This window comes from Podarcis bocagei (assembly GCF_964188305.1).
Source record: "Podarcis bocagei genome assembly, chromosome: 4".
NCBI lineage: Eukaryota > Metazoa > Chordata > Lepidosauria > Squamata > Lacertidae > Podarcis > Podarcis bocagei.
The window spans coordinates 53,869,341-53,893,608 of record NC_138128.1 but is presented as its reverse complement, the minus strand read 5'-3'; the positions used below and the strand labels follow the sequence as shown (position 1 = coordinate 53,893,608).

The window sequence follows — 24,268 nt, the reverse complement described above, 5'->3', positions numbered from 1 at the left end:
TTTTGCATGAGAACTCTAGCAATGTGAGGTCTTCAGAAACTGTATTCTTTATACTGTTCTGTGATTTAATTAACCATACATAAGCGGTAGTGGCTGGTTTCAAGGAGCAGCACCATGGAGTCACTCTCACCAAAGACAGTACTGGGATAGGGCAGGGTGGCAAAGAGGTTAGGGTTGTGCAGACACACTTGTAGGCCCACCAGGTTCTGTCTGGACAGCTATGACCTAACCACTACATAGGTTTTGTTTCTAAATTTAGAATTTGTTTCTAAATCAGGTTGTGGGTGCTCAGTTTTACCTGACCAAAGGGTTCCCTCACTACTGATACAAACTTGGCATTATTGCTGCCACCATCAGAAGCCAAAGCAATGGGGAACAACAGGGAATCTAAATTAAAAGTTTCCAATATTTTAACCTCTAGAAGAATACAGTGCCCCCAAACGTCCCTTAGGATATCCTCCTCATGTGACTGCAGCCAAGGACTAAACTCTCAGAAGCACCTCCATCCTAAAAGAATTGCAACATAGGAGAGTTTTCTTCTCCCTTTCCTTCATTTATTCTTTACAGCAGCATAGTAATTAGGCATGTTCAAATAGCAGAAAACAAAAAACCAAGCTGGGTCTTTTAAAAAAGGATTAAAGTTTGCTGAGTACATGTTTATATAACTACAAATTAACAAATGGAAAGTTCACAAGTTAATGGCGAGCTCTCCTCTTTCCTGCATTTGACATTCCCCCTCCCCTTCCCACCAACCCCTCCATTCTTACAAAGAGTCTGCTTATTTACCTTGGTAACTGAGAATTTACTTCCTCAGGCCACACTGAAGGGTTTGGGGGTGGGCACCCAATATCTGAGTCCTCAGGAGGATAACCCAGATCAGTGATGTCGTGAGTATGACTAGGCAAACACTCCTGTTTGCATCTTATAGTTGCAAGTACAACCAATGCAGGCATGCACGCATGAGCCTTGAATAGGCTTGTCCTTACTTGCACCTCTTTCTTCTTCTACTAAGCACAGAATGGAGTATGTCACTCCTCCATATTGTGCAAAAGATAAAATTAACACCACTGCCTGAGGAGAATGCTAGTAGTACCCTGGATAATGTAGCTGCTCTTTTGCTGCTTTGCATGGGCATCCTCCATTCTCTGCTGAGCAGCAGAAGTGAGCCCACTTAAAAAAATACAGGAAACCCTCTGCACCCAAGAAGAGTCATTGAAGGCACATATCTACACAGCGATCTGTGCCTTCTAAGGCTCCTGCAATCAACTGTTCATGAAGTGGCTGCCCCTTTCTGCAGGAATATTAGAAATACAAGAGTAAGCTGGTAGAGAAGAGATAGTGATGTCTCCTTCAGCCATCACATCCCACTGCAATACTGGCTGCTAAGAAAGGGGTTTTCTGGCTGGCCAGCCAGACCATTCAGTGGATCTTCAGTATGGGACTGCTCCCTAAACTACCTATTCAATATAGTCTTTAGAACAGCATTTTTGAAAAGGAAGCATTGAACCTTGAAAGGCAAAATGCTATAATTCAAGTTCTAATTACATGCTACCTAGTTTTTCAGAACACACCAAAAATTTATATTTCCTGGGAGCATTTCCTTGACCACAAGCAGTCTCTGTGAAATAGATGTCAAAACACCTTTGAACTCTGAGGTTCAGCTACATGAGGTTTTTTGGGTTTTTTTGCTGTGCCCCTATATTTACAGATATGAGACTGTGCAAATTCCTAGACATATAAAAATGTGGAGTAAAACTTATAGGAATTTGGAAAAGGAACTTATGTGAGTATCATTGCTCAGTGCTTAATATATATTACACTAGAGATCTCCAGAGAGACTGGCATAAGGTTATGTTTCTGTACTGGGGGGGGAGATGTCATGCCAATTTTAATAGCGCTCAGTATTTATTTCATCCAGTGAAGGCAATGCATATTGGCTTTTCCTACACTTATAAGGTGTGGTCTTATAGAAAACCTGATACTAACTAAACATGCAAGTTAATAGGCATTGACCTTCATGTAATTAATTCTATGGGTTTAAAGCTTTAATTGCTTTAGGAATGCTTTTCCAGTTTTCCTCATTAGTAATTCACAGTAATTGTTCCCTCACTTTCACAACCCTCTGTATCTACCATGGAAACCATAACTGTAAATTAGAATGAGTCAATAGCAAATTAGTGACATGAAAATAGAATTATGATTGTCATAAATTAGTTTTACAAGCAGCAACACAATGACTGTCATTGTGTAATCTGGCAGAAAGGACAATGGGGCTCCTGTTTTGTGACCTGGGTTTACTGCTGAGGCAGAGGTCACGTAAAATACTCTATGTGATGTCAACCTAATACATACTTCTGCACAGCTCTGTAAATTCTGTCTTTCCATATTATATCTATTTGGCTTTTCCTACAGATTTGTGGTGTTCAGCAAAAAAGGCCTACTGAACAGGGTAGAAACATTGTGGGCTTTTTTCAAGTGGGAACTCCGGACAGTCCTAGAAACCAGGCAGCTGCTAGATTTGGTTTGAATTGCCCTCAAAATGTTCTTCACTAAAATGACATAGTATTATTAAATAAATAAATAAATAAATTTCAATACCACCTTTCATCCGGGGATCACAGCACTGTTTACAATATAAACAAAACAAACAAAAGCAATACCCCCCAAAGTTTAAAAAACCATAGATGGCCAATTTTCTTTAATCTATCATTCTAATTGCTATCCTCTGTACCTCTGATTCCAACTTTCTTTTTTCTCCATCCAGTTGTTCTGTGAGTTGTTTAGCTCTTTCATTAGCTAGGGTTATTTCCTGTTTAACTGCAACACAAAATGAACTTTTAGACACAAAGATGTTTGTGCAAGAAGTATTATAAAATTTGCTGCAAAAGTAAAAAATAGGGCTGCAAAAGTTTCATTAGTGAGGGGCATTTTACAGTGGGAAATTCACTATGAAGTTGAAGGTTGCATGTTTCTTTTATATATTATGTATACCGCCTGAGAGTTAATTTTATTGTGTACTATTGTATATTCTAATTGATTACTAAATATTTGATTATTTGATTCAAGTTGTTTATTTTAAAGTCATATTTTATTATGACTTATTTGTATGGGATCAGACTGTTTTAATGTGAGTGATGTTTGCTGTATATTATGTTGTTTCTTCAGCTTTTAATTGCCTTGTGCATATACAGAAAGGTGGTATACAAAGTAAAAGTGGAATGAAATAAGTCTGAAGTCAATGCCAAGAAGAATCACACAGCCTCATGTGAACTCAGTAAGCTGTTCTAGTTAGAAGTTATTTGTGGCTATCCATAAAAAAGCTCATTTCCCAGAGTTTTGCTTCACTCAACTTCACTCAGTAAGAGTCTCACACAACTTCTCTAAAATCAAAAGAAGACACCGTAATCAGAGAAGGGGACACAATCCAAAGTTGTTTATACTTACTCAGAAGTGAGCCCCATAGTGTTTTGCATACCATTTAAATTGCCTATTTTGCATTTTTACTGTTAACTCATGAATGCCCCAGGATGGGGTGAGAGGACAGCCCATTCCCCCCCCCCAAAAAAACCCCATAATTCCCTGGTTCTCAGTTTTCATTTAAAAAGCTCAAGTCTAGGATTCATAGAACTGGAGCTGTGAGAGAAAATGTCCAGGCGCTATTCCCGTTTTCGGGTGCTGTGAACACTTATTACGCAAAGTAACCCAGGATTGAGGTAGGCATTTAAAACAAAACAAAAAAACACAAGCACATTAGCTGGGTCGAGGGGATTAATTTGGTTCATTGAACGTGTGCCCAGATGGCAAGCGCTTGCTTCAAATTCCACAAGGATGGTGTGGCCACCAACCTTGGTGCATGAGACGTTGCATGCCCTCTACTTTTTGCTCCGTCAGGAAGATATACTGGAACAAGGAGCCTAGGCTCATTTTAGCTGTGTCTCCTGGAAAGGGAAAACGAGAGATGCCCTTTTCAGCCAGAGCGCTGAGCTCAAATATGAGGGAGCTTGCTTGAAAGTGGTGCCTTGGCAACTACTTGTATTTTGTTCCTTTGCTCCTCGCCCACACAGAACCACCCAGCTGCTGCCTCCTCCTTCTTCCTGTGAGGCGGCTCCGTCCATAACAAGACCTGAGCTGGTAGAGGTTTGGACAGAGCCACTTCACACTTCTGGCGGGGGTTACCATTTATATTCCCTTCACCAACCAACCCCCAACAAATGCCCTGCATGAACTGAACTAGCACACGATGGAGAAAGTTTTATCATAGTTCCTCACCTTGGTGTGTTAAGTTATTTACATCCAGGAATTATTTTTTATGACGGGGGAGTATTCAAAAACATGGCCTTACATCTGCTGCTTTGAGGTGGTACAGTCAGCAATTCTCCCTGCTCTATTTACATTCTTATTTGCGAGGTTAGCTGTATAGTGTATTACAAAGTGCCTTAATCTTTTTTTCTTTTTGAGGCTTCTGCTCATCTCAAGGTGGCTTACTTAAATTTAAATCACAATAAAGCCTATCGGTAAGATACAAGAAAATACCAGGTTGTACTTAAAAAAGAAGTACTTTTTAAATAATTACTGATAGAAACGGTAGATGGCAAGCACTATCGTGGAATAGGCATCCTATCTTATGTACAGCATATATTAAGTACGGTTTTAGTTTATTCTTTGCTTCCAATTGTCTGTTTTGCTCATATACAAATTAAACTGAGTAGTCGGCTGATAAGACTGCAGCCCTACATCCACTTACCTGGAAACAGGCATACTGTATATGGGATTGTAACTGTAAGGATGGGAGTGACCCTACACCCACTTGCTCAGAAGTTAGCTCCATTGAGATCAATGGGATTTGCTTTTCAATGCACTTGTATAGAGTTGCCCTGTAAGGCAGCAATTCTTTACACATTTAATTCAGAGTGGATGGCATAGAACAAAATGGAACTTATTTGTGAATAGACATAGGTTTGTGCTGTATAAATTATATGATCAATTTTAATTAAGTGAAAACACTAGTTAGAATAGTGCTTCAATTTAAAGTGTGAGAAAAGGAATATGAACCTGGGATTAATTCATGCTGGAGAGCACTTTTGTCTTTTTTTTACCTGCTACCTATCTGCCTATCTTATTTGGAAGCAAAGCTTTCTCTTCTTTTTCTCTTTAAAATGTAGTAGAACAAGCAAGGTAAGGGAAAGGGTTTTGAAGGTGAACTTGTAGGAAACTATATATTTTTTAAAAAAAAAAACAGCAGTGAAGCTTTTCACCCTTAAAGGTCAAATGAAGAATATAGGCAAAAATGGAGCTTTAGGGTGTCTTGATATACTTGAAAAAGATTGGCGTAAAATTAGGAGAGAGCATAATGGTACGCCTGGCTCAAGATGGAGGAGACATTTTCCAACATTTCAAGATGATATTGCTAAGGGATCAACTGGTGCCTTGATCAAGCTGTGAAAAAGTTGCTCCTGCTGGGCTTGGTAGACACAGGAACAGCTTGTCAGTAAAAGAAGAAAGTTAAATATCTTTGGACTGCTTTAGACATTATTTTCACAGCACGATTGCTGTCAGAATGAAGCACCACATGGATCCCTTGTGTGTTGGAAGCAATGGTTTGTATTCAATGTACATCCTACTCAGAGTAGACCCATTCAAGTTAATAGACATAACTAAATGACATTCTTTTCAGTGGGAATAATAATAATAATACGCCACCCATCTGACTGGGCCACTCTGGGCGACTTTCAAAAAATTAAAACATCAAACACAGTAAAACATCAAACATCAGAAACTTCCCTGTACTGTACAGGGCTGCCTTCAGATGTCTAATGAACCAGTCAGCAGAAGTCCTGTACAAGGATTACCTCTTGTACTTTCCCTCTGCTCACCCCAAAAATGGCTCTGGGGAGGGGGTGGTCCAGAGAACTCCTAGAATAGCATGCAGCAGGAGAAGAGGGAGGATTGTTTCATCTGACAAACTGAAATGCTTGTGCTTTGCGTAGTGCATCATTGAATTCCTCCCTCTACTTAGACCTTAGCTGAATAGAACCCCATATGTCCCCAGTACAGTACTGTGGTTCACACAGTTTCAACTACAGCAGCTAGTCACTCTATTTTCAGAGGAGGTAACTTTCTGGCATGCAAGAAACTGATTAAGCCCTGTGGGGAGTCACTTCACACAATTAACTGCCTGTGTTGAGCAGCATCTGTCTCATGGATGGGGAACCTATGCACTTCCAAATATTGTTTGACTCTAATCCTCATCAACCCCAAACAGCATAGTCCAGTGTGATGGGACCTATAGTATAACAACATTTGAAAGTCCTGTGTACTTCACTTCTTCAGTGGCTACCCAAACCACAAAATGAACTTTTAGACACAAAGAGGAAATATGTGCAAGCAGTGTTATAAAATGTGCTGCTTGTAGAAAGGTAGACTACATTTGAATCAGGGATCTCCTGATTCATGACTCCATATATTTCTACGGTTTTAAGTTATGCATATCTTTGTTTTTAGTTCAGCAGGAATAATTATATATATATATAATGAAAAATATACGTAAAGGGTTGCAAATTGGTGGCCAAATAGTTTGGAAAACAGCATAGCTCAGGCTGTTAATGACAATTTTATTGTACAACTCAAAAATAAACAGTAAGATTTTTGTAAACATTTGCCTTGCCCAAAGAATGATTCAGTTTTATCTTGTAGGTTGCAAAAGTACCTCCATGCTACCATCTACATCTGAATCTGAATCAAAGAGCTGTAATCAGGTCATGTTTTTTCCTAATGTACTTTAGAACTCATAATTTACTTTTGCAGTCAGCCAATGTAAGCTTATGTTGTGTAACATCCTGTTTTCAGATAAACAATTAAAGCAGGTCAATGTGTAGATTATTACTAGGATAGTAATGGATTATTTCAAGGGCAATGTTTGATACTCATAGCGCCAAGTTCTAATGCAAACAAGCCCTTAAATCTTAATGTTTGAGAAGATAATGCATATATCTCAGAAATGCTAAGTATAGTAATATTATTACTGTAACCTTTGCTTCCTTTCATATTCTTTCACATCACCTAGTTTTGTTATATAATTCTTGCAAATGTTATTACTTAAAACTTACGCATTGGGCCTTTTTACCAATCCAGTCTAATAAATAAATGCCATTTCCCCCTTTGTTCACTGGAGCAAATGCCTCTCTTCCCATATTTCTGTTTTGTGGAACTCCTACTCAGATCCAGTGTACCTGCCAAAACAGATTTCTAAACTGAAATAGATTCATAAATATTTGCAGAGTGTGTATATTGCTTTAGGACTAGGCTTATGTACTCAGCCCTCGAATTGTATGAGTGATCCCTGTAGAGGATTTAGAATTATTGCATGCCCAGTGTCTGATAGTTCCAGAATTTATTATATTTCATCTATGAGTTTGGCCTCATCATCAGCCTAACAAAGACCAACATCCTGGGTCAGGATGTCGTTGGCACTCCACACACCAGCATTGGTGACCATGTGCTTGAGTTGGTAGACAATTTTGTCAACCTGGATTCCATCATAACCAGCAACCTCTCCATTGACATTGAGCTGGACAAACGTGTTCGCAAGGTGGCTATGAAAATGGCTCACCTCACCAAAATGCTAACGTCTAATATAAAGATGAAGGTTTACCAGGCTTGTGTGTTGAGCATGCTGCTTTATGGAAGTGAGTCATGGGCAACTTACACATGACAGGAGCGATGCATCAATGCCTTCCATATGTGCTGTGTCAGGAAGTTTTTGGGCATCACATGGCAGGACAGAGTCTCAAGCCCATATTCCCAGCATGTTCGCACTTCTCTCTTAGAGATGTCCATGCTGGCTTAGAAGATGGCAGCATCCCCAAGGGCATGCTTTATGGAGACCTGGTCTCAGGCGCTAGGTCTGTTGGCAGACCAACTCTGTGTTACAAAGATGTCTGCAAACGTAACATGAAGGCTGGCAACGTTAACCCTGCCATATGGGAATCCCTTGCAGACGATTGCAATACCTGGAGACAGACCGTCTGGTTGTGTATCCACAGCAGTGACCAGAGGAGGAATGACTGCTGGAAGGAGCACAGAGAGAAGAGATGCCATGGTGCACTTGTAGTAGTAGCAAAACTGGATGCTGTCATCTGCCCCACCTGCAATAAAGCCTATCTGCCCCATATCAGTCTCTACAGCCACAACAGGTGTTATAACTTTCCAGTGGTTTGGCTTTACCCCCGAAGGGGCATTGTTCCATTGTCTCCCGAGACAGGCATGTGCCAAGAACAACAACAAGGGGGTCAGAGCTTCCATTCAGACATTATCAGCCATCCTTGAAAACTGCTCAGCCAACCATGGGTAGCTGCTCTAGAAATCTGCAGCTTGCCAATATGTAAGAACAGTAGCATCTGAACAACTGCCCACTGCTGCATAGTGTTATCTTTAGAAGGCCCATGTGTGTCAAAGATATCCTAAACACTTGGCACATTTGAAAAGTATACAGCCAAACACAGAAAGGACCAAAATCTGGATAAATTAAAAAAAGGAAGGGAGTGGCTTTATCAATACATAATGCTAAATAAATAATAATATATAATAATAATTTATTATTTGTACCCCGCCCATCTGGCTGGGTTTCCCCAGCCACTCTGGGCGGCTTCCACAGAAACCAAAAATACAGTTAAATCATACATTAAAAACTTCCCTGAACAGGGCTGCCTTCAGATGTCTTCTGAATGTCAGGTAGTTGTTTATCTGATGGGAGGGCGTTCCACAGGGCGGGTGCCACTACCGAGAAGGCCCTCTGCCTGGTTCCCTGTAGCTTTGCTTCTCGCAATGAGGGAACCGCCAGAAGGCCCTCGGCGCTGGATCTCAGCATCCGGGCAGAACGATGGGGGTGGAGACGCTCCTTCAGGTATACTGGACCGAGGCCATTTAGGGCTTTAAAGGTCAACACTATCACTTTGAATTGTGCTCGGAAACGTACTGGGAGCCAATCTAGGTCTTTCAAGACCAGTGTTATGTGGTCTCGGCGGCTGCCCCCAGTCACCAGTCTAGCTGCCGCATTCTGGATTAGTTGTAGTTTCCGGGTCACCTTCAAAGGTAGCCCCACGTAGAGCGCATTGCAGTAGTCCAAGCGGGAGATAACTAGAGCATGCACCACTCTGGCGAGACAGTCCACGGGCAGGTAAGGTCTCAGCCTGCGTACCAGGTGGAGTTGTTAGACAGCTGCCCTGGATACAGAATTGACCTGCGCCTCCATGGACAGCTGTGAGTCCAAAATGACTCCCAGGCTGCGCACCTGGTCCTTCAGGGGCACAGTTACCCCATTCAGGACCAGGGAGTCCTCCACACCAGCCCACCCCCTGTCCCCCCAAAACAGTACTTCTGTCTTGTCAGGATTCAACCTCAGTCCATTAGCCGCCATCCATCCTCCAACTGCCTCCAGGCACTCACACAGGACCTTCACCACCTTCACTGGTTCTGATTTGAAAGAGAGGTAGAGCTGGGTATCATCTGCATACACTTTAGCCTAAGAGTGTATGAGAAAGTGAGAAATGAGTGGTGCACACAGAGAAAAATCAAAGGTGCTTTGTTTCTCTCCTATTTTTGTCCTGCTACTGGAACTTAACCGTGGTTAGGCTTCAAGTTACTTTTGAACCTTTGCTTGTGGTTTGTCTTCCCCAAGGAACAAAACTTGAATGCTGATCATGGTTTATTTGGATTAAGGCAAACAATGAAGCCAGCTTCAGTGTTCATTGTTCAGTGTTCAGATTAAACACTAAACCAAACCATGACTTAGCTCCTAGTAGCGTGGCAGCAGGAATGGGGGAGAAGCAAAGTGGCTGTGCTTTGCTAACTGTGCACTAGCATGCATTCTCATCCACACTAAGCCATAGTTTGGCTTAGCATTACATGTGAACCAGGTCCCTGTCATCAATGATGTCTGGATTAGACTGGACAGTTCTAAACTTGGTTTATTGGGAGTTTGTTATGGGCAATTTCAGAAACAGATTAATTCGATGTACTGCAATATCCTGCTACTCCCAGAATCAATTGTGCATTGCCAATGAATTTGATTGGCTGAAACCACAACTTAGTCCTTTGTTAGTAAATTTGTTTGTACTACAACATGCCACTGAATCAACTTGTTCCTTTGGACTGGAAATGAATTACTTTAAATTGCATTTTTTAGCTTCCCAGAAACTGCTGAACTCAGACAATTACAACTGAGCTATATCCACTTTACTATAAGCTAGTGGGTTCCAATTCCTTTAAATCTAAGGGTGCTTCCCACAAGAAGTAAATCTTTTTTTAAAGTCACTAGTCTCTGTGTTAATAACATCCTCACTGATATTGCAAGTGTCCAAAACTTAAGTCTTTTTTCATTTCTTCGTACAGAAGAGTCTCATTTCTTTATGACACGAACAAGGTAGTGATTGGCAACCAATAATTTTCATCTTTAATTTAAATTATTGCTTTCTATTACTCTTCATTTCTGGAAAACTATCATTTGGATTTTTAAAAAAGCTTCCTATATTGCATGCTGTATTAACCATTTTTCATAAGTTTTTTTAAAAGGTATTAGCGATAAAAAGGCATGCTTACATCCCTATTTTTCCTTTATTTACTTAAAAGTAAAGCAGAATGTGGGACGCGGGGGGTGCTGTGGGTTAAACCACAAAGCCTAGGGCTTGCTGATCAGAAGGTTGGTGGTTCGAATCCCCGTGACGGAGTGAGCTCCCGTTGCTCGGTCCCTGCTCCTGCCAACCTAGCAGTTCGAAAGCACGTCAAAGTGCAAGTAGATAAATAGGTACTGCTCCGGCGGGAAGGTAAACGGCGTTTCTGTGCACTGCTCTGGTTCGCCAGAAGCAGCTTAGTCCTGCTGGCCACATGACCCGGAAGTGGTACGCCGGCTCCCTCGGCCAATAAAGCGAGATGAGTGCAACAACCTCAGAGTCAGTCACGACTGGACCTAATAGTCAGGGGTCCCTTTACCTTTAAAGCAGAATAATTTCAATAGAAGGAAGATCTAGGTCAGGGATAGCTAACTCAGTGTCCTCCAGATGTTTTGACTACTATCATCTCCAACCAGAATGGCCAATGGTAAGAGATTATGGGAGTCCAAATTATTTGGAAGACACCATCTTTGCTACCCCTGGTCTTGGTGAATGTGCTGAGTCTCACAACTTCATGACAGAACAACATGCTCTGTCTCTACCTTATATCTTCTCTTTGCAAATGAGGCCAAGAAGGCAAATTTGTGAGGAAATTTGTGGGTGAGGGGAGAGCTTTTACGTCTTCCTTTTGGCCATCACTTCCTCCTTCAACTCCCCTTGCAGAAACGTCCCCCAGCCACACATGGAAGGGTTTTAGACCCATGCTTCATTTACTTGTCACAGCACTCTCAGGTGTATTTAGGATCACTGCCTTTTTGGAATTAATCACCATGGAAATTACTGGTACTTATTTCTAAGTAAATTGAAGGGCTCACAGGTAATATTAAACAGTGCATAACGTTATTAGGATGAGTCACAGTACTTGTGTATTTCCCCATTCCCTTACCTCCTCTGCTGTGGCCATGAAGAGAGATCAGAAACTTGCAATACCATTTTAGATTAACAACAGTTTAGCATTATGGCTGAGCTCTAAACTATGGTAAAGCTTGTTTCAGCAAACCATAGTTTGTGCATGAGCACAGTTTGTCCAAATTCAGATGATATACAGAACTGTGTTTGATTTAAATAGAGATGAAAGCTTCTAAACTTCTAACGTCCATGCTTGGAGAGCAGGCAGTGGAGTGTGTGATCTTAGGGCCCCCTCGCTTCATTCTTGTAGAATTAAATTATGCTTTGCCTAAACTATGGCTTAGCATTACATTTGAACCAGCCTAGTGTATTTACTATCAGAGCACCAGATTGTTTAAAATAGCACAACCAAACAAGGTACAAAATAATGTATTGTTGCAAGTGAATATTTTATTCAGCTTGGCTAAAATGGAAAATTGTATTTATACTTCTAGAAGCTGTGATATGGCTTTGTAATAATTGTGTCAGATTATATGGAAATTTATGTCCATTGCAATTTGAGTGATTGATGTGAAATGTCAGTGAAGAACTTGTCTCATTGTGCTTTTCCATATTAAGAGGCTGTTCAGTGTTTCAAGATTAAGGGAAATGGAATGACTTTGTTAAGTAGTAAACTGATATTTTTTGACATTTAAAAAAATCTATATGGTTTCAAAACATTTAACACTTGAATAACTTGATGAATGTCTCTGAAAATCACTGGGAAGTGCACCTACCATTTTAGTTTTGCTTCAGAATGAATTAAGATCCTTAGCATTTCTCTAGGAGGTAAACAACTTTTCAGCAGATGTTTTCTGTTAAGGGAAGCAGCTCTTTGTATTGTGATATCTCAATTTCTGTCTTGCATCCAGGATTTTATATAATTCCATCTGTGGGAAAATACATTGGCTCTCTTCCTCTGTGGGTTATTATAAAAGTGAGGATTTTTGAAAACCCTTGAGTTTTCTGTCTATTGTGTTTGTTCGTAATCACACTAACACCTGTTTTATTACTGTTTGGCAACTGTGCTAAAAATGAATAGACACCCACGAATATAACTACAGTATGTTCACAATAAGCCCCTTGATATTTGACTCATTTTGCCCTGTTGATGCACTGAATAGCTGGGCTGTGCCATAATTGGCCAGGTTAAAAGGTGGCAACCCTACTGTGTATGCATGTGTGAGAAACGAGTACTGTGTGTGTCTGAAATATTTTGCAGCTTCTCCTTTGTTTAAATTAACAATGTACCTTTCTAATATGTTACCCTATTTTGTTTACCACCTACTACTTCGGGTATCAGCCCTTTTCACACAGCTTGAAGTGAGTGCATGGAAAGAAGGGTGTTGGGATTGCACCTGCCAGCCCCACCCTTAGGTAAAGGTAAAGGGACCCCTGACAATTAGGTCCAGTTGCAGAGGACTCTGGGGTTGTGGCGCTCATCTTGCTTTCTTGACCGAGGGAGCTGGCGTACAGCTTCCGGGTCATGTGGTCAGCATGACTAAGCCGCTTCTGGCGAACCAGAGCAGCGCACGGAAACGCCGTTTACCTTCCCGCCAGAGCGGTAACTATTTATCTACTTGCACTTTGACGTGCTTTCGAACTGCTAGGTTGGCAGGAGCAGGGACCGAGCAACGGGAGCTCACCCTGTTGCGGGGATTCGAATTGCCAACCCTCTGATCAGCAAGTCCTAGGCTCTGTGGTTTAACCCACAGTGCCACCCGCGTCCCAGCTCCACCCTTAAGTACCATGTATTTTGTCTGTACAAGGGCTTGTACACCTGAAATCAGTAAGTTCTGTATGTGAGAGAACTCCATAGGCGCCGACTCCATGGGGCTTGAGGGGGCCCGAGCCCCCTCAAAAATTCGTTTGGGGGGGCTCAGCCCCCCCAATAATCTCGGGCGGCGGTGGGCGCGTCCGCGGCTTTTATAGGGCGCCCGGCGCGCACCAGCTCGATAACGGGCACCGGCGCGGCGGGGGGCGCCGGGCCGGGGGAGGGGGGCGGCCGGCCTGTCTCCTTGGCAACCCCATTGAGCAGCGCCGGCTCCCCCGGGAGGGCCATCCCCCCGCGCCGCCGATCGCCAACACCGCCGACGCTGTGGCTGCCCGAGCCCGACCCGGAGCCCGAGCCCGAGCCTGAGCCCGAGCCCAAGCCCGTCAGTCAGTCAGTCAGTCAGTCAGGAAGGAAGGAAGGAGAAATGAGGAGGGAGACGAGGGAGGAAAATTGCGCGCAGGGTGAAGAAAGGAGAAGGGCGAACGAGACGAGCTTCCAACCCAAAAAAGGGCTGGAAGACTGGGAGGATGCAGGATCGGGAAAGAAAGCGACGCCTTCCCCGCCCGCGACGTCGCCCGCTTGTCATTGGGAGCGCAGCGGGCGCCCAGAGGGGCTGGGCACCGGCGCAGGGCCGCTCCGCAGCCGCGGAGGACAGCTGCGCGGCTAGCAAGGTGTGCCGCGTAGAGCGCGGCCCTTGTGTGGCCCGGTGGCCAGGCAAGCTCGGGCGGGGACCCCCATGCGAATCTAAGACGGGAGAAGAGGGCAGAGCAAAGGGGGTCCCTTCCCCAACCTCCGGCTCTGAGACTTCCCTGCGCCCCAGAAAAGCGAAAGGATTTTCTCTCTTTTTTATATATATAAATATTTTATTAAGTTTTCAAATACAAAGTTAGAAACATACACTGAAGAAAAAAGTAAAAGAACAAGAAAAAGAAAAAAAGAAAAAGAAGAAAAGAAAACCAACCATTCAACACATTTTTTATATAACTAACTGGACTTCCTCGCATCTCCCTTACCCTGCATTCTTTATAATAAAGATATCAGCAAATTATTACCTTGTTTCGTACCTTATTTTGTACTTTTCAAATACTATACCTCTAAATTTAACATACTTTTCATCAGTTACTTATATCTTAAATTAAACATAGTATTACCTTAGATTTTGACCTTTTCTTACTTAAAATATAATTTCCTGTTTCCCAAATCTAATTGCTGAAGCTATAGTTTCCGAATCGTGTAAATTTTTAACATTCATACAACTTATATTGTTTTTGTAAATAGTCCTTAAATTTTTTCCAGTCCTCTTCCGTTGTTTCTTCTCCCAAATCTCGGATTCTGCCAGTCATTTCAGCCAGTTCCATGTAGTCCATCAATTGCGTCTGCCACTCTTCCAGTGTGGGCAAATCTTGTGTCTTCCAATATTTTGCGATAAGTATTCTTGCTGCTGTAGTTGCATACATAAAGAAAGTTCTAGCCTTCTTTAACACTTTCTGGCCAACAATGCCCAAGAGGAAGGCCTTTGGTTTCTTGGGAAAGGTATACTTAAATACCTTTTTTAACTCATTATAGATCATTTCCCAGAAGGTCTTCACTTTTGGACAAGTCCACCAGAGGTGAAAGAATGTCCCTTCAGCCTCCTTACATTTCCAACATTTATTATCAGACAGGTGATAATTTTTGCAAGCTTGACTGGGGTCATGTACCACCTATAAATCATTTTCATAATATTTTCCTTCAAGGCATTACATGCCGTGAATTTCATTCCGGTGGTCCATAACCTTTCCCAGTCCTCAAACATGATGTTATACCCAATATCCTGAGCCCATTTTATCATGGCTGATTTGACTGTCTCATCCTGAGTGATTTTCTCTTCAACCTGCCCTCCATCCTCTTGCAGAAAACTCTTTGCCTGCCCTGCCCGTATCTCGTTTTTGCTTTTTAATTCCACACACGCACCCTTCGGACTTCGTGGCAATCGGGCGCGCGGGTGCGTTTCCTAAGAGAGTGAGGACCCCCGCCTCCTCCCCACCTGCTCCCTCGCCAGCCAGCCAGCCGCGCGCCCTAGCCGGAGAGCCCTGGCCGTCCCCGTCGCGCAATCGGCTGGATCTCCCTTCAGCAGGCCGTGCTCACAACTCGGCCCAGGGACCCCCAGCAGCGGATCTCCGGCTCAGCTGAAGAATCCGGCAACAAGCCCCCTCCTCCCCAATCGCTCCGCCGAAATACGCTCCAAAACCCCCCAGATAGGCCGCCGGCCGCCAAGTCTAGTGGCGCCCTGAGCGAGGGTCTCTCCCCAACACCGCCACCTCGAACTGCGTTCTCCCGGCTACCCGAGCGAACCAGCGGCAGGACCCCGGTATGGGCCCCCCCAATATTTTTTATAAGTCGGCGCCCCTGGAGAACTCTACTTGTCATTTTTGCAGGGTGCAGTTTTTACCCTGCAGTCTATACTCATTAGGATGAATATGCACAGCAGTGTTGGATCGGCGGGGAAGTGGTTGCAGGGGCGACAAAAGGGGGCACATGCCTTAGGCGGCAGGTTTAGGTGGAGCAGCAAAATCAGAGGCTATTATTTGGATCTGTCCAATAGCCTTCCCTTTTGTGTGTGCCTTTACGCTGCTACGGAGTCCCATTAAATGGGCTTTTGACTATATACAAGACCACTCCAAGGGTGAGGAAAGAAAAGCAAGATGCCCGGTGGGTAGCCTGTTCTGAAATATGTTCCCCACTTTAAAACAATAAGGCTGGCCCTTAAAGCCTCCAGGTGGTACATTTGCTGTCCCGCTGTCTGTGAGGTGTGGTGGTTTCCCCAGACTGCCCGATCTGCTGGGGACTTGTGAATAAAGTCTCTGCAATCCCAAGGAGAGATAAGAAACCATTGTAGTCACCAGTGCTGTCTAGATGTCTGATCTCACAGAATCCAAACCAAGCCTTGGCAATATTTAGAACCAGATCCACCAACTGCTCGTTTCCTCCTGCCTCTGAAGGCCTGTGTGGGTCCTGGATGGAGACAGACAGATGATTGCACAGTGTCTGGAATATCACAGTTCTTCCTCCCCTGTCTCTCCCACCCCCTTGTGTCCACTGAAATGAGCAGTGGTGCTGTCTGGCAGGATTTGGGGGCAGATGTCCTGGGTTCCATTGAACAGGATGAACAGGACGCCCCTCAACACAGCAGGACTGCCTTACCAATGTTTTAAAGTAAACAAAGGAATATACTGTACATTACCATCTTAAAGGTGTCAAGGGTGAAGGAGTAGGCAGATGTATAAGGTGGTGTGACCAGGGGTCTCCCAAGAGCAGGAGGCCTGCCTTGCCACATTCTGAAGTGAAATAATACAAATTACTTTCCAAAGAACTCCCACACACCTCACAAAGCTATGAAGTCCAAGTCACCTAAATGCACATTTTTAGGAACGAGGGGCAAAATTCAAAATCCCCATCTAGCATTACATTTAAAATGGCACACTGCCAGCTGCTAGTAAACCAAGATACTGAGAATGACAACAATAAGCACAAATTGTGTTTGTGACCTATTTTTGGAAGGGCCCCCCTAGAAATTCCTTGGACAGCACTCCACATATCTTTTGGATTGAATGAGAAGGTCACCAGTGGTGAAATCATACAAATTCAAAACCCCACCTGGGTGAGGATGGCCCAGGAGTGTAAGACTGTCAACCGAAAATAGATCTCACACTCTCCTGCCCTTGTATTTTCTTCTTCCTTCATGTGAATCAACCTTAACCCCCCCCCCCCCATATAATCCTGGTCCTTTTTCAGATGAAAATGAGGGCACCACTAGATGCACCACTAGCAGGCAGAGGAATTTTCAATGAGACCACAGTGCACAGGAGCAGAGGTTTAATTATTCCCTCCCTGGCTACAATTCCAACAAAAATCACAGATCTTTTCTAGGGCCGATGACAGAGGAAGGGAGATCATCACTGGGAAATGGTTAAATTTCCCCAGCACACTGCAGACCAGATGAAATCAGCGTACTCTGTACCTGCAATCAAACAAAGCAAAAGAAAACACCTTGCTGTGCTTCCTGGTGATGCTTTTAGCATTTCATCTTGGTGGTTTCTGGACTAGCCATCAAACCAATTCAATTGATATTTAGAATCTGGAATATAGTTATCATAAGGCTTTGGTATGTACATACGGCGTCAACATGGCTTCAGCATTCTGTTGGTGGGACTGCCCCGAACATAACTCAAGAACAACGTTTTAATGCCTTTTGGTTTCAATACTAATTTCTGTTTTATTTTGAACAAGAAACAAATATTCTGAGATAGCAATGAATGCAATGTGACACTTCTTTGGGGGTTTTTGCTGAATATCCTGAAATATGTGTCTGACTATTGTAATTTCCTTTTGCTGAATTGAACTATTGATACTGGAAGCATGACCTCTTTTGTGACAGTAGATCTTGACTGAAGAATGCTCCATTACCTCATTTGCACAGCATGGAAAGAAGAAAAATTGGACTATTCATTGGCAGTCATGGTGAATGAGAACAGGAACTAAATACATCTGGGCATTGAATGTAGCTGAAATGTATGGTTTATGGGTTCAGACCAGGTCAACTCCCAAAAAGAGCAATATTTTCTCTGGAGAAGACAGGCATCCCAATCCACAAATGGTGTAAGCTTTCAATGCAAGGGGACTGTAGGGCAGGGAGCCAAGAGGAAAGTGAAGCCATTGAAGAGGACTGGGTGAGGAGCCATGGATGACAAAAGATGATTTAGTGCTACTGGATTCTGGCCTAACCAGTTTGTGAATTGCAATCTAATAGAGAGGTTTCCCTGAGCCAGGCTACAAAAAATATATATTGGGGGTTCATTAAAACCTGACTCAAAGGAGAGCTGATCTTTATAAGTCCCAGCTGGATCAAAACTTGAGCCAGAGAAGAATGGTTGACTTTCTCAACCCACCAGTTTCCCCCTGTGGTATGTAATGGAGCAGTACTGCTTTCCAGCTCTTTAGCTACATGCAGGTAGAATGAGCCTCGTGCTACCTCTGAGAAATGGGTCATTTTTTCAAGCCCTCAGTTTGACGAGGAAAAATCACCAGAGCTCTTCCATATCTTTTTCAGAAGAATTTGTGTAAATTCTGAATCAAGAGCTTTGGAAAGCACACCCATCTTTAAAGTCTTCTCCTTGTGCTTTAATTCAATTTGACATTTGAATCCCTTCTAGAAATGTGTCCAGAAGGCAAGCCTTTCAAATCTGTTCAGCACAAGAGTCTTAAAAAAATCATTTGTAAGTTCATACATTACTATAGTTCTTTTCAAATAGTAAAAAAAGAAGGCTCATCACCATATCACATGTTTAATATCATGTTAGTTAGAATTGTTATAAAATTAGATATTCAATTACTGTATAACATAGAGAAAAAAGCATTAGGTTGGATATGACCATCGTATTTTTTTTTAATCCAAAAATGAATGAACAGGATTATTTCTTTATGCATTTATCACTTTGTGGGCTATAATGACCTCCGGGTCCAGCTATTAGTGACTACCAGTGGTGGGGTAGTGGTGCTTTCCTGGCCTCCCATTGTTGGCATTGCTGCGGCTAATAACAGGACCTCAATCTTTGATTCTTAAATGCACGCGTGGGTGACTGTGTCTTCATGTCTGAATTTCAGTGGTTTCTTTCAAATACAGGTCTCTGTTGGCACACATCATCACGCTCTATGCATAGGTGAAGCATCAGTTTTGAGAAAAACATCACAGAAAAAAACAAACAAGTATTATTTATCAGAATAAGCACTCTCACTATGGCTATTTGAGTCCATTTGATTGTCTGTTCTGCTTACTTATGTGAGACACACAGAAATAAATCTTGTTTTATCTCACTGGAAATACTTTGTTTTGGTAGGGAGGAGGAATAGGAAAAGGAAACAAAATTGTAATGAACAACAAATGCTGTTTTCTTGTCCAATCATAACACATTCTCATTCAGATTTCTGTACATAAAAATTTCCTGTGTGTGACCTTCTCTTTAAATACAGTAATGTAGAAGATGGCACTATGCGATTAAAGTTTAAAATGTATATGTATTTATATTGGCTTTTGCCATACATCTGTATGAATGATTTTCTTTATCTGATAATAGCTACATTACCCATCTAATTACATCTCCCTCTCCCTCTTGTTTTTGATAAAAGAAGGCAGTTCTTAGACATTTCCATAACTGGATATTTAAAATTGAGGTTAGTGTTGTTTTTCATTGATATTGTCAAGTCGTTCAGGGTATTACAAAGAATAAAAGGAATGGTGTCCTTTTATTAAAGAACAAAGGCACCTTCACGTAACACCCACAAACCTGATCTCCACTATTATTCCACAATGGCATACGTGAGCTGGCATTCTGTGGAAATTACTTCACCCTATAAAAGGAAAGCCATCTTGGATTTTGGGATGGTGAAGAGACAAATAGTATGTTTCACAGTCAATTCTTATGTAGTGGGAAATCTTGGTACAGAAGTCCTCCAGGCCACCAGCAGCACCTACGCGTTGGAAGCTGCGTAAGCAATGCCACTCTTCTGCTGGCTGCTACTGATTTACTGTAATCCATAGGAAGTGCAGTCAGGGAAGAAGGTATTCCCAGGACCACTGCTTGAGTAGCACATTTAATCTCCATGGCTGCAGCTCAATGGAGACAACAAATTGTGTGCGCCTGTCCATCATTACAATTTCTTCTTCACAGAACTCCTTAGACTACGTTGCAGAACAGGGGGACTGTGACGAAAATGGACTCTGTTTATTTGGATTCAGCTTTGATAGGAACTGTTGTTTATTATATGGGAATGCATCTCCTACTTGGCTGTTGGGGGCTATACCTGACCTACCCTGAGGCTCAGTTCAGAAGGCAGTAGAACTTCATGGTGGATGTGAGAGATGGCACCTCTCTTGTCTGAGGGTGGTAAAATTTAAAGGCTCCTAGGCTTCCTGTTCTGTAACCACCAATTCTTTTCCTAGAATACTCTTTGAGAAATCCTGCTTTAGTTACCGATCCATAATGGAACCTTTCCTCTTATCTGATAACTGCAAAGTTTATTCAGGAGTCTGTGGCGAGGGATTTTATCGAAAGCTTTTTGAAAGTCTAAGTACACAATGTAGACTGGATTAGAGCTATCATATGCTTGTTGATGCTCTGCAAAGAATTCTAAAAGGTTATTGAGGTAGGACTTACCCTTGTAGAAGCCAAGCTGGTTCTGTTTTAGCAAGACTACTTTTTTCAAAAAAAGAAAATACAACAGATATAAAGCTGTAAAGTAAATCAGCGAATGCTCCTCCTAAACAATTCAGTCACAACTGGAAAAGTAAACAAACAGAAACATAGGTAAAGTAGAATCCGAACATGCACTGAACTAACACATGAATGAATAAATGAAAGATCCATCTCATTTAAAGCACTTCCAATGAACATTTAAAGCACATGACATATCCCAAAGAATCCTGGGTATGTGACGTGCTGCCTTGCCCCCATGACAGTGAGTGCCCGGGGCTTGCTGACATCACCAAGGTGTGTGCGCATGCTGACATGACATTGGCACACCCTGCAGCGTGCTGACATCACGCATGCGGCGGGAATGTGCGCACACCGCCAAATAGAACCTTTGAGGTCCTGGCCCCTTCATAAAAAAATTGTGGGTGCCCAGACACCCAGGGCCCTGCATAGTTGGCGCCTTTGCTGGGAACTGTAGTTTTCTCCTGACAGAGCTGCAGTCTCCAGCATCCTTCACAAACTACAGTCCCCATGGTTCTTTGGGGGACGTCATGTGCTTTAAATGTGATTTGGACATGCGTTAAATGTGTGGTGTAGACCTGCCATTAATCATAATTAAAAATTGGATTAACCATAAATCTTACAGTAAAGCAGGCATGGGGAATCCCTGGCCCACAGACCCAATTAGGCCTTGTCGGGGCCCAGTTGTGGCCTGCAAGGCCATTTCCCCAAGGCTACACCCACCTTCTCCACACCTCGCAGCATATAGTCTCTTGAATCCTTCATCCTGCCATTTCTTCCTATCTTTCAGAGTAATCAGGGCTTGTTCTTCATTAAGTTTCCCAAGAACAGATGTGAACCTAACAGCCATGTAATTTCCCAGATCCTCCCAGGATCCCTTTTTGAGAAAAACTGTGTTGCATTGGCCACATTCCTGTCCTCAGGAATGGTTGATTGAGTAGTTATTAGTAACTCCACAGGACTTGAAATACTGGATAATATTGCGTGTGTGATCCTGTTTCCTCAAACACATATGCAACAGAAAGGAAACAGATGTCATCCGTTTACAAATGCCAAATTGTGCAACACCACATGTATCCATAATGCAAGAGGTTTTGAAATAGCATGAATACACTGCTAAACCAAGCTGATCATATGAAAACCCAAGTTTTAAACTCTATAACGGGATTGGCCAACCTTTTTCCCTGACGGGGGGAATCTATATTGCTGATCATATGAAAACCCAAGTTTTAAACTCTATAACGGGATTGGCCAACCTTTTTCCCTGACAGGGGGAATCTATATTGGTGCCTGTATTGGCTGGAGCCAGAGCCTAAGTCAAAAGTGTTCTGGATTGCTACTTTTGTGGTGGAATTACACTGAAAGGAGAGCACCATAATTTTGTTGTTGAGAAATGACAAAAATTGTGAGAGGGACAAAACTCTTGTACATAAAAAGTCCTGGAAAGTGCTATAATACAAGAAAGCTTCCGCCTCCTCATGGACCATCTAGCCTAATGGATCACTGCAACTCATGAGGCTGCCTCCATGTAAGGCATCTTCACAAAGATTAAAGCAGCTCGCTGAGTCACTTGAGAATGCAAATGTTAAACTTACATTGTCCAGAAATGCTCATGTAAATTTAAAAATGTCCCCCACATTCTGTCAAACAATAACAATCAGATGATAACATAAATAACAAAAGAAAATCTTCATATATGAAACCATGTACAGTCCCACATCACCACTGGCGGCTGTGGGATATTCCCTTCTACATAATGAGGACTTCCTCACTCAAGTAGGTAGATAAGTTGAATTTTTGTAGAAACGTACGACTCTGTCTTTTTAAAAATAGTTTTTGTTATTCTTTTGGGTGGACATATTTTAGTCAACCAGATGTCAGTGCAAAAGAGGTTCTCTTCGAATTTAAAGAATCTGAGCCCAGAAATTTCTAAGTACCAGAATGGAACTTCTGCATAACAATCCACTCCGGGTCATCGCCCCCCCCCCAACTACTTTCTTCATTTCAGTAGTATAATTTTGGGGTAGGGTGGGAGTGGGGTAGTTGTTGGGATTGTTTAAAAAAACGGACACTCGGAAATCCTTGTTGATCTACTTCAAATCACCCCAAGATCTACCAGTAGATACTGATCTACCTTCTGGCCACCCTTGCATCAAGAGGGCAAATTATAACAATAGTGAACACATTTCATTAGTAATATGTCATACCTCTAGCAGTCCCCGAAGCTGAGCTCCTTCCTGAAGTGCAGATTTATTGCTATGAGCTTTTTTAGGGCCTGGCCCAAGGAGTATTTTCCCACACACGTTACATAGCAAAATAAATTATGAAATTTCTTGAAATTTCATTCTGAGAAATTAAATACCGTATTGGCCCGAATATAAGCCACACTTTTTTTTCCAAATTCAGGCCGTGGAAAGTTAAAGTGTGGCTTATATTTGTGACCTTACCATGCCCCCCCCTCCCAGGAAGCAGCCCGGGAGCACAGGGCAATGGTGTTCAGCCTGCCAGGCACTCCCAAGCCTCCCCTGGCGCCAGCTTGGGGAGGTAGTGCCAGGAGTGCCGTAGTGCTGGGAGGCGGGCTGCACCCACAAATAAGCCTTGATTTTTAAAGACGTGGCTTATTTGCAGGTGTGTTTCATATTTGGGGCACTACGGTAGATTCAGAAAATGTGTCAGATCTCATCTGTGGCTGATTTCTTTAGCACTGTCTTTAAGCAGCAATATAAATGTTACATGAAGAGAACACAATCATTCGTACAGGATATGTCATCTGTCTCCAAACTTGGCAACCCTCAAATAAAAAATATGGAGTGTTATGGTGAGATTAACAATGATGATGATGATACAAATATTGTTCTTGCCCTATTATATGTCACTAGAGTTGTGCAGTTTTCAAAAGGCAGTTGTTGACAGTTAGTTTGCATATATAAATACAATTGTATGGAACCCTTGACTTATATAAATAGCAGAGATAATTGCACTGTTCGGTGGAGAGACTAACAGAAGGGGAACTGGGATACTTTGTTAGCAAACTTGATTATTTACTCTGGTGTTATGTCTACAGTTCACCCTGGAAGGTCCAAAACTTCAACCAGTATAAACATTGTACACAGCACTTGCATGAATTTTAAGAGCTAAGTTTGGTTGCTTTACCCCTCCAGCCTCACTTTGTTCAAACCTCTGCCATTGTTTAATACTGCCACTTTCCTGTGCCCTCCATCCCCTCTCCCACCCGGACTTCATGCAAATCCAGGATTGTGATGCAGCAGCACAAATCCTCCAAAAGCAGCTGTGCAAAGACAGCCTTACAAGTTTATGTATATAGGTATGTGTGTGTGTGTGTATCCTAGATCCCTAAGTTACTTAGCACCAAACACAGCAATTATATCAGTAATGAATTTGTCCATCCATGTCAAATAATAAATACGTTTTAGTGATATAGGTATGTATGTATCAGGCTCAGAGTACCTATTTAGCATTCAACAGACTGACTTGCCTTCCAAGGTTTTGGCACGCTTTTCCCTTTCAAATTAATTTGTGTGTTAATCCCTTGCAAGAAATCAATTTGAGTCCAAAAGCTCATTAGTTTGAATATATATTTTTAATTAAAGTATGGTTAGCTTTGCTTTTTTAACTCCACCAATTTTCCCCCCAAACTGAGCAAGCATCTGGGCAGTAGAATAACAATG

The 24,268-nt window shown here is 42.4% G+C and overlaps 2 protein-coding genes and 1 long non-coding RNA gene across 5 annotated transcripts in view; 2 read left to right on the top strand and 1 right to left on the bottom strand.

The window, feature by feature from the left end:
- CCDC172 (coiled-coil domain containing 172) overlaps nt 1-4,129 on the bottom strand; it is a 32,717-nt gene extending 28,588 nt beyond the window's left edge. For 2 of the 3 annotated variants that reach the window (XM_081193081.1, XM_081193082.1), the window contains exons 1-2: nt 3,846-4,129; nt 2,732-2,817 (exon numbers count right to left, since the gene is read on the bottom strand). In XM_081193081.1, coding sequence (XP_081049207.1) covers nt 2,732-2,817; nt 3,846-3,924 — 165 coding nt within the window. In that variant the 5' untranslated portion in view covers nt 3,925-4,129. Of the gene's footprint in view, nt 1-2,731; nt 2,818-3,444; nt 3,565-3,845 lie in introns of those variants that run through there. The other variant, XM_081193083.1, reaches the window with a different exon arrangement.
- LOC308586439 (uncharacterized protein) overlaps nt 1-24,268 on the top strand; it is a 123,404-nt gene that overhangs the window by 91,711 nt on the left and 7,425 nt on the right. The window contains exon 7 of the mRNA XM_081193114.1: nt 3,166-3,274. Within this exon, the coding sequence (XP_081049240.1) occupies nt 3,239-3,274 (36 nt within the window). The 5' untranslated portion in view covers nt 3,166-3,238. The remainder of the gene's footprint in view (nt 1-3,165; nt 3,275-24,268) is intronic.
- On the top strand, nt 4,239-22,969 carry LOC308586465. Its single transcript, XR_014007896.1, has 3 exons — nt 4,239-4,514; nt 6,694-6,755; nt 22,446-22,969. It is a non-coding gene; the product is annotated as an uncharacterized lncRNA (long non-coding RNA).